The 10,958-nt window shown below is 49.5% G+C and overlaps 1 protein-coding gene across 1 annotated transcript; it reads left to right on the top strand.

Moving 5' to 3' along the window:
* Positions 1-1,238: 1,238 nt before the first annotated feature.
* Positions 1,239-6,418, top strand: Serpina11 (serpin peptidase inhibitor, clade A (alpha-1 antiproteinase, antitrypsin), member 11). Its single transcript, XM_013014938.1, has 4 exons — positions 1,239-1,881; positions 3,435-3,708; positions 4,400-4,547; positions 6,215-6,418. The coding sequence occupies exons 1-4, from the start codon at positions 1,239-1,241 to the stop codon at positions 6,416-6,418; spliced, it is 1,269 nt and encodes a 422-aa protein (XP_012870392.1).
* Positions 6,419-10,958: the final 4,540 nt, after the last annotated feature.

The following is a 10,958-nucleotide window of genomic DNA, read 5'->3' as shown; positions in this document are numbered from 1 at the left end:
GTCCAGCCAGAGGATTTCGACACAGCAGATAAGGGGACATCGTTCATCCTTTGTGGCAATGGGCCTGCGTGGGTGGCCACGTGTTGCCACCAGGGACCAGAAGCCAACCTTCTGCAGTAGGCTCTGCCACTAACACAAAAGGCACAGGAGGGGCTGATTACGAGGATGAAGTTTTCAGGACAGACAAGAGCTTGTGGTCACCAGCAGGCAGCCACTGCGCCTTGAAACTAAGGAGAGGGAACTGGAAGGCAGCAGGGTTTGGGAGGATTCAGGCTACAGGGTGGCAGCTGTCCCCCGTGGGGACAGCAGAGCTAGGGTGGGGACTGGCTTGTCCACGGTGTAGTTTTTCCTTGCACTCACTGCCCAGGCCGGACTCCTTCTGCTCCTGCACCTTTGCGACTTGGATGGGAGTAGAAGAGATGTGACACTCTGGGCACAGCTTGACTCACAGCTCTGCAAGCTGGATGTCCACAACCAAGGTGACCAGAGAGCTGATCTGCAATGACACTGGGCGGGGGCTGGGGGAATCTGCTCCAATGCTGTCCCCTGGCTCCAGAGAGCAGCTTAGTTTGATTTGTAAAAACATGGTCTGTTCTTTCTCTCTGTGTCTGCATAAACCACAGGCCTACTTGAATAACCTCATCTTAACTAATTGTATGTGCAATGACCTTATTCCAAGCAAGATCACATTTTCAGGTCCTGGAGGTTGGGAGTTCAGTTTGTTAACTTGGAGCACACACTCAACCCGTACAGATATGGTTCCCAACCCACTGCATAAGTGAAGACAGAGGCTCTTGTCACCACAGAGAATACCTGCCATAGAGGGTAGCACCAGGTGTGGCAGTGTGCACCTGTGATCCCAGCACTTGGAATGCTGTAGATTCCAGGCAAGCCTAGGCTACAGAGTGACACTGACCCTGTCTCAGAAAAGAACAGATAGCAGAGGCATGACAGAGACAGAGGTGATCTCTTTCACTCTCCTCACAAGATCTACTAGCCCAGTTACTTTGCCCACTGGACTTGCAAGCTGTCCTCTTCCACACAGTTTTTACTGCCAATCATTGCCCATCCTCCAACTAATGAAAGAGAAAAAAAGAGCACACTCATGTCTGGTTAGGAAATAACTGGTACTTATTATATCATCCTCTCTCTTGTTCTATCTTCCCTCCCTCCTTCCTTCCCTCTGTCCCCCCTCCCTTTCTTTCTTTGATGAGTGTTTGCCATCTTGTTTTCAGAGAATGAGTCCAACATGGCTGTGGCTGCTGGGAGCTGGGACCCTGGCCTCTGTCCATTGTCAGCCTTTTCCTGCCCATGGAGATAAGAATCTGGGGCGCCCCTCAGCCCCCCACCACCAGGCCTCAGAGCCACAACCCATCTACCACAAAGTCACGCCGACCATTACCAGTTTTGCTTTGCATTTGTACAAGCAGCTGGCAGTGGGCAACCCAGGAAACATCCTCTTCTCCCCCGTGAGCCTCTCCAGCACCTTGGCCCTGCTTTCTCTTGGGGCCCAAGTGGACATCTCAACTCAGATCCTGGAGGGCCTGGGCTTCAACCTCACAGAGACCTCAGCCGCGGACATCCACCAAGGCTTCCAGAGCCTCCTGCACACCCTGGCCCTGCCCAGCCCCAAACTGGAACTTAAAGTGGGAAACTCCTTGTTCCTGGACAAGCAGCTCAAGCCCCAGAGGCGCTTTCTGGACAGCGCCAAGGAGCTGTACGGAGCGCTCGCCTTCTCCGCCAACTTCACAGATTCTGCCGCCACAGGGAGGCAGATCAACGCCTACGTGAGGAAGCAGACGTACGGGAGGGTCGCCCACTGCCTCCCGGAGCTCGGCCAAGACACGCTCATGGTTCTCCTGAACTTCTTCTTCTTCAAAGGTGAGTGAGGGCAGAAGATTCTGCAAGTAATTGCTCTCATATGAACATGCCTTGGCCAACCTCAGGGACTTGGGTGGCATTGACTGTGTATCTCACACCCCATGGGGACTGGGGATGAGTAAGGCAGCAACACAGCTCAGAGGGAGGAGGATGTCCTTCTGTGTAGCGATGGGTGCGCTCAAAAAAGACACATATCTGGCATTGGGAGCCAAGGGAAGGCTTCCTGATAAAGGAGGCATTAAGCAGAGACATGAAGACTGAGGAGACATGATGGAGGAGTTGGGCAAGCTCAGGTGAAGAGGCCGTGGGAGAGGAGAGAGAGGAGGGCTGAGGCTGAGTAAAGTCTGCGGGAGAGAGACATCCTTGTATAATGAAAGAACCGAAGCTAAGTTAGTTTTCTGGGACATAGAACATAGAAAAGCGTTGCCTAGAGAGAATGTCAAGAATTGAAATATGGACTTGCACAGGGGCCATGTTGAGGATACCAGCCTTTATCAACAGACCTAAAGAACGTCCATAGAGACTGAAACCACGGAATGACATCAACGCATCTTTGTGGGAATGATTGCCATGGCAGGGCAAAGTTGTGCATGCCTATAATCTCGGCTACTTAAAAGGATGAATCCAAGAGTTTAAACTAAATGATACAGTATAATGAAATCCTATTGAGAGAGAGAGTCAGTCAGACAGACAGACAGACAGACAGAGACAGAGAGGGAGGGAGGAAGATAACAAGGAAGGAAAAAGAAAGGAAGGGAGGGAGGAAGGGAGAAAGGAAGGGAGGAAGGAAGGAAGGAAGGGAGGGAGGAAGGGAGGAAGGAAGGAAGGAAGGAAGGAAGGAAGGAAGGAAGGAAGGAAGGAAGGGAGAAAGGAAGGGAGGAAGGAAGGAAGGAAGGGAGGGAGGAAGGGAGGAGGAAGGAAGGAAGGAAGGAAGGAAGGAAGGAAGGAAGGAAGGAAGGAAGGAAGGAAAGAAGGAAGGAAGGGAGGGAAGGAGGAAGGGAGGGAAAGAAAAGAGAGAGATCACTTTGTTTGCCATCTGGTTTGGAGAGGAGTGACGGGGAGATGAGGAAACACATTACAGTTTACTCAAAGTGGTGCAGGGTGAGCACAAACGGTTGCCTTGAGGGAATCCAAAGCATCTGGCTTCTCTTTAGAAACAGATTTTCCAGAGGTGTCTGGGCTAAGAGAATCCATTCAGTGAGGTTGCCAATGTGTCCCAAATTGAGAGCCTTGAGCACATTCACAAAGAGTCCATTTCCTCATCTCTGGTATGGAGATAAAAGAAATGTCGCCTATTGATTTCTGTGATGAGTTAAAGACATAGCACCTCACACGTGGATGGTTTAGTAGATGGAAATCCCTTCTGTGGCCCCTTATACATAATCATTCTTTCAAACCAGAACTAGCCTGTAGGACCTTAGAGCTCCTGCCAGGCCCTCCTGACTCTCTCCATGGTGCAGCTTTCCCTCATATCCAAGCCCCTTCCCCAGCAAGGCTGTCCGAAGCTGCTCTCTGCCTGGGTGCTCACAGCCCTGTGGCTTTTGTGTCCCCAGCCAAGTGGAAGCATCCCTTCGACCGCTACCAGACCCGGAAGCAGGACAGCTTTTTCATGGATGAGAAGACCTCGCTCCGTGTGCCCATGATGAAGCAGAAGGAGATGCACAGGTTCCTCTATGACCAGGAGGTGGCCTGCACCGTCCTCCAGATAGAGTACAGCGGCACCGCCCTGCTGCTGCTGGTCCTCCCTGACCCTGGGAAAATGCAGCAGGTGGAGGCCGCCATGCAGCCTGAGACCCTGAGGAGGTGGAGCCGACTCTCACCGCCCAGGTGGGTGCTGAGTGGCAAGATGTCGGCCATGTGTGCTCAAGCACTGGAGCAGGTCTTGATCTGCTCCTGTTTCATGAGCTCAACCGGTAGGTTGGCTCACTGGCCTGCCCTAATTGTTCACTTCTTTGAGAGTGTGGTGATAAGGACACGATGTTTACCTAACACACATCTAGCACACATATTATGTACTTCAATTACATTTGCCTTTCCATTCCCCTCTTAGGCATCCCCCCTTCCGACTTCCATTTTCTTCCCCAAGAATCCCCTTCAGTAGACAGGCTCAAGATATAGTTCAGAAGTTGAGCCAGCAGAACTCACAAATGAATCAGAAGTGGAGGTGGAAAAGGGAAAACTGTTTACTTTACATGACATCATGTCTATTCATCCAGGTAAGCCTTGTCAAAACCTAGCTCGTGTCTGGCACCTAGAAAGGCCACTACCAAGGCAGCGAAGGTGAAGAGGACCGATAGCTATGCCGGGAGACTTCTCATATCCAGCCCCGGGACATGTTGTGAAGTCTGAATCGAGGGAGTATCATGTGTGGTCATGTGATATGCTGCTGTGGGAAGACTGGGGGTGCCCCGTGCTGACAACCCCGGCTGTCTCCCCCACGGTGTGGGCTGCCAGCAGACAGGCCCCTGCAGCACACGTAACCAGATGGAACCTTTCCTGTGTCTGATTTTCTCTGCAGTCTGTTGGATTTGCACTTGCCAAGGTTTTCTATTTCTGGAACGTATAACCTGGAAGAGATCCTTCCTCAGATTGGCCTTACCAACATATTCAATGTGGAAACTGGCCTGTCAGGAATCATGGGGCAGCTCAACAAAACTGTCTCCCAGGTGAGGCCATCAATACTTCCCTCCCTCCTCCCGCAGGATGCATCTGAAAACCACAGTCCCCATTCATTCTGTGATACCTCCATATTACAGTCAAAGATTTTGCATAGGGTAGGCGCTCATTCTAGATCATTCATGAAGATGTAATTTTTCCAGGTATGGGGTAGTTTTATTTTTATTCCTCAGACTTTCTCCTGGGGCAGCTGTTAAGCTCTGTTTTCATTACAGCTCTGGAGAGGTGTGGGATGTGACCGGCGAGAGTATCAGTCAGCTTTCATAAAGTAACAAGCATCCCTGAATCTCAGTACATGAGATTATAACCATCAATATTGCATGTCAGGAATAGATCACTACCATCAGCTACAGATGAGCTTCCGGTGATTTCTTCCTGCCTGGATGGAGGTTAAAGAAAAAGCTGCTGTTTGGGACATAGCATTCTCAGATGAGAGGGGGAAAGCAAGAGAAAATGTACTGAGGCTCTCAACTCTGCTCCCCTGTGGCTCTATCGTGGCCACTGTCATTCTACCAGATAAAGCAAGTCCCACTTGCAAGACAGTTACCAATGGGGGCACATAATCCATGTGAAGTGGGGAAGGACTGATAACCCTCTAACAAGAAGAGAATCAATAGATGGGAATAATTGAATTATTATTCAGTCTTTTACAGGAAGGAAGGCAGCAAAGGTTGGGTTATTGTTCTTATTTCAGGATAGAATTGTTCATTGCCATTGGACTGTTTGCTAGCGACTTCATTCTGTCTTCTATCTGGGAACAAACAACTGAGAGTGGAGTGCCCAAACCAAGGCCATTGTGTGTGTGTGTGTGTGTGTGTGTGTGTGTGTGTGTGTGTGCACACATACAGGACTATCTGTATATGTATATGTGTGTAAGTACACACATGCCTGCTCTGTGTGTGTATGTGCATAAGTATATGTGTGTGTGCACTTGTGTGGGTTTAAGTGCACACATGCCTGCTCTGTGTGTGTGTGTGTGTGTGTGTGTGTGTGTGTGTGAAGGGTGAAAAACAAGGAAAAATAGGTCAGCTTTTTAAAGACCATTTTCACAGTGACCTCGACTGATACGGTTGTCTTTTCATAGAGCCTTTTAGAAATAAAAGGGAATGTCAAGGCTCCATCTTTCAACCTCTTTCAAAGCCTCAGAACGCTTCATTCCCAGGAAGTTGTGTGAAAGAGCAGTTTTAAAAACAAACCACAGCTCCTCCCTGGAGGCCAGTAGATGGCCTGATTTCACCAAGCTCATTAAGAACCACTGCTTTAGGTTGACCAGTCATTTTGAAGACAACAACACTGAGGCACAGGGAGATTAAATGCAGCTCATTGCAATGCAAAGACACACCGGGACATGGGCAGTGCTCCTGCAGGTGCTGCTGGCTTTGCAGCCTGAGAGGACTCAGGAGCCCCAGCCTGGTCGGGCTCAACGGTCCTCCTGCCAAAGGGCACTCATTGTCATGAGGCAAACCCACTGGGGTAGGGAAGGAAGAGAAAACGGAGAGGCAGAAGGGGGAATGAGGTAAGGGCTGGGGTTGCTCCGGAGGCAGGCAGGACTGTGGGCCCAGATGTGGTCCTACTCCATCTCCCCAGTGTACTGCAGATGTAGCCTTTGCCATGGAAACCCTGGCTTCATAGCATCCCTCTCTGTCTCTTCTTCTCTGTGTCCCACAAGGCAGTGATTGACATGAATGAGAAAGGAACGGAGGCAGGGGCCGCCTCCGGCCTCCTCTCCCAGCCCTCGCCTCTGAATGTGACCTGGACACCACATGCCCACTTCAGCAGGCCTTTCTTGCTGCTCCTTTGGGAGGTGACCACCCAGAGTCTACTCTTTCTGGGGAAAGTGGTCAACCCGGCTGCAGGGTGACTGTGATGAGGGCCAGGGGTGTCTTTTCTACCCAACTGAACAGAAAAGCCTGCCCCCACCTGTGTGGCGGGACCCTTGCAGGCCAGAGCATAGTGTTCTGATTCTAATAAAGCTGGCATTGGGTCTGTGAGCACTGAGGATCTGCGCTGAGGAGGAGGGCGCTCCCCAGAGCCGCTTCTAGCCATTCGCCCCAGCACCACCTCACCCCTGGCACTAGCTGAGACGAGGAAACACTCATGTCCCAGCCCTCTCTTACAGATATCTGCTGAGTGTCCTTTGAGTAAGGGACACTGTAAAGACACCGGGGACCTGAGGACAAATGAGTGAATGCACTCTTCTATGGTGTCATCACCAAGACGTTGAGAACTAGCTCACTGTGCTGGGTCAGACTAGTGCACTCCTGGGGCAGCTAAGGCAAACGAGAAAAGAGCATCAGAGCATCAGAGCTGAGTCACTCCAAAACCAAGGGAAGTGTGAGGCCAGGAGGATGATAAACGTAGGACAGAATGTGGTTGGTGGGTGCATTTGGGGCTGTGTTCTGTGGAGATGGAGCCCCCTTCAGAAAACAGAAGTTCAGCACCCCCACACAGGCACCTGTAATGAGTCGGGGCACGGGTGCCAACTTAGTCATGTCCCGTATGCACGCATCTGACACCTGACACGCACCTGAAATCTCCCCTGTGAAAATGACCCAGGGAGCAAAGGGTTGCTAGCTGTATGCTGGATCTTTGAGCGTGGAGAAGAGGAGATTTTATTCACTGAGTGTTCAAAACCAGGATGTTGTTCAGATTCTAATAGAACAGGAATCTGGAAGCAGACATGCCCTACTCCAGTTCAGACCCCAATCACTCTAGCAGTTCTCCAATGGTAGTACGCATAAGAACTGTGTGCTAAAAGAACACGGATGACCAAGGTTGGTGAGTGTTGGCTGTGATTTTGAACCAAGATCCTTCACGAAACCCTGTGCACTTGAGTAGGGCTCCTTGACATAAACCAGGAACCCAAGAATCCTATTTCTCTAAAGTCCAAACACAAACATTGGGTCTTAACACCAAGATGTGATCCCACACAAAAGCCAGTGGCAGGTGGGAGATGAGGGGAGGTAAGGAGAGGGAGATGTGGGAGAAAACATAAAGTGATTATGGTTACCCCACACCCACACTGCAGGAGCTGTGGTCCAGGTGAGAAAGAAAGCTCTCCCCAGGGATCTAGATAGACAGACCTACGAATGATGTCAGGAAGCAATTAGCCAACTGCACGTCACCCAGAGATAGGGCAGAGACTTGCACTGACATTTTAACCCTCTGAGTCTGTAAAGTTCCCAAATCTGTGTCGCTAGCACAGCTGTGGGCCAGTAGTGTGACTGTCTACAAATGATGAAATAACACCAGGGTGGCCGGGGCTGGGAAGTGCCTTGGCTTCCACATGCCCGTTACAGAGTTATTAACGAAACAACATTGAAACCAGGACTCTGCCATCTGCCTTCCCAGACTCATATCTAAGACGAGGCGTGCTCCTCACAGCCATTCAAATCCAGATAACAGGAACCCTCACCTACCTTTTACCATATACCTTTTACCTGGAGAGAAACCTTGAGAGGAAAAGATGTCTGCCTTCCCCAGAGTCAGGCGCCCTCTGCTGGGTACAGAGCGGCATTGACCTATCCCTCTCCTTGTGGACTGAGTTTTAAAAAGGCTTAAAATAGATATAACACAAAGCATCTGTAACCCTAGCTACTACTCAGGAGGCTGAGATCCAAGGATCACAGTTCGAATCCAGCCCAGGCAGAAAGGTCTGTGAGACTCTTATTTCCAATAAACTACTCAGAAAAAGCTGTGGATGAAGTGGTAGAGTGCTAGCTTTGAGCCAAAGAAGCTCAGAATCAGCTCCCAGTCCTTGAGTTCAAGTTCTAGGACACACACACACACACACACACACACACACACACACACATGCAATTTTATTTTATACTAGAAGTATACAAATATGTTGCCATTTACTTAATATTTAAACTATCAGGGTTATTCTGTGGTTTTACTTACTCTATCTGGATCCCAGGGAGGTATACTTTTTTTTTTTTTGTGGATTAGAAGGAAGAAAGTTACATGATGCTGCAGAATAGGCCAGCCAGCATCATGGCAGAGGGAGGAGTATTCAGAAGGAAGTGGTGAGCTAGACCCTTGTGTCTATGACATGAACAAACCCTAAGGAGCTTCTTGGGGAATTAGACATGTGGCTCAGTTGTCCCAGTGTCCAGGTGGGCATGCAACCTCTTGCCACACTGTGGGTGAGGCCCCAGCTGATCACAGAGGTAGGGCGGGCCCAGCGAGGCCTGGCCCAGAACTGCGCAGCTGGCTGTCTCTTGTTTGGAACCACTAATGTGGAAGGAAGGCGTGATGCAGCAAAAGGTATCTGAGGCAAGGGTGAGTTTGCCTCGAGAAGGCTGCGCTGAGGTCACATGACACATTGCTGTTCCCGAGTGCCACGTCCTGGCAGGTCCACCCTCACTGTTCTCCCCAAGGTCTGAGGGAACAAGTGTTGGGCTACCTACTCAGGTCAAGGGACCCTGCAGGCCTAAAGGGCTCTGGAACTGGGAATGATAGAATTACATATGAGCTGAATGCTGATGGCTCACACCTGTAATCCTAGCTACTCAGGTGGCTGGGATCTGAGGACCATGGTTTGAAGCCATCCCAGACAGGAAAGCCCATAAGACTCTAATCTCCAACTAACCACCAAAAATCGGGAAGTAGAGTTATGGCTTAAGAGGTAGAGCACTAGCCTTGTACAAAAACACACAGGGACAGTGCCCAGGCCCTGAGTTCAAGCCCTAAGACAGCACACACAAAAAAATGAGGTGTGGATCTTGGTGAAGGTAATCCACTCATATACCACCACCCTGGAAGCAGAGAGAAGAACCAGTTCTCTGGTTCAGCACCCACTTAGTGCTCCTGATTGGTCCAGGAGCTAAAAGTTGCTCAGGCTGGTTTGGTCATGGAGGGTGTGCTTTAAGGACAGGGCTATGTAAAGGAGGGCAGCTTCTTGATCCACCCTACAAAATCTGCTCCTATTAATGTTTAATAACAACAAATAGTAACAGATAGGGGCTGGGAAGGTGGCTTAGTGGTAGAGTGCTTGCCTAGCATTCACCAAGCCTTGGGTTCGATTCCTCAGCACCACATAAACAAAAAGAATAACAGATACTTACAAGAATGGACATCAGAACACTGGTAACAGCAAACAAGGTGAGGATGAGTGAAGCCACCATTTCGAGTGGGGTGCAAACTGGTACAGCCACCTTAGGGACAGTTTGGCCATCATCAGGGTCCCTGAGAGACGAGGCAGAGACTTCTGTGTGATCAAGCCCAGGACTCCATGCATGCTAAGATACATTTACCACTGAGCTCGGCACTGTTTCCTAGGGTTGCCAGTCCCACAGCAGGGCAGTCTATCCACTTCATCTCATATTTTATGTTCCAATATTCTCCATAGAGGAGGCTCAGGAGGGTCCTTCATAGAGGAAATGATTGCTTCCAATATCCTGGAATTTAAAAAAAAGAGAAAGATAAACTAAAAAAATGCCTGTGGGTCATGAAAATTATAAGAAGAATGAGTAAAAGGAGGAGGCAACAATGCTTGATAAGAAATGTACTCATTATCTTGCCCATGTAACTGTAACCCCTCTGTATGGTATTTTCACAATAAAAAAAGAACTAAAAAAATAAGAAGAATGAGAACTCCAATGGCTTTTCAACCACTTCTAATAATTTGGGGAGTAGTTGGAAATAACTCAGAACCACTAAGATTTCTGGGAAGCATATTGCTTCAACTTCTCAATGTCTGCTTTGTGACTTGCAGAGCGCAGCAATGATTTGAGGCATAGCTCTAACTGTGATCTTTATTGTTCATTAGTTTGAGTGCCACAGAAGCACAGTTCGGGTGTACATGGCAGCCATACTGCTCTAAGGCTTTGAACTTCTACTTCATGTACACCTAAGTGAAGACCAAGCAATAAGAAGTAAAGATGGCTTGGGGGTGGGGGCAGTGTAGGGAGGAACAAGGTCTTCCTGGGGGCTGATCTTCTATGCCCCCTCTGGCACTCAGACACCCAGCAGATGTGACAAGTCCTCTTTGTGGAGATGTCTACACAGACTGACCAAGAGGGTGCCAGGAAGCAACCAGAATTCAGGTTGCTTTTCTGGGAATAGGTGGGGCAAGGAGGTCTAGGTGAGAGGCCAGGTCCTGGCCAAAGGGAGCCCCAATGGACCACCAGAGATTGGGAGGAGGAGCAGGTGCAATGCAATGGGAGCATCTGGTAATCACAGCTCAGCTTTCCCTTGGTTTCCCCACCAGGACCTGCTCCCCTTTCCTCAGAGGGAAAGGGGAAGGGCAGTACTAGGTGTGGTGGAAGCTGCCAAACTCCCTGCCCTTCTCACTCCAGTCTTCTCTTCCAGCTCACAAACAAAGCAACTGAGTTTGTTTTGTTTTCTTTCTTTTTTCTTTTTCTTTCTTTCTTTCTTCCTTCCTTCCTTCCTTTCTT

The sequence above is a fragment of the Dipodomys ordii genome, unplaced genomic scaffold, assembly GCF_000151885.1.
Source record: "Dipodomys ordii isolate 6190 unplaced genomic scaffold, Dord_2.0 Scaffold2, whole genome shotgun sequence".
Lineage (NCBI taxonomy): Eukaryota > Metazoa > Chordata > Mammalia > Rodentia > Heteromyidae > Dipodomys > Dipodomys ordii.
Note: the sequence above shows the minus strand (reverse complement) of the source record. Positions and strands in the feature narration are given on the sequence as shown.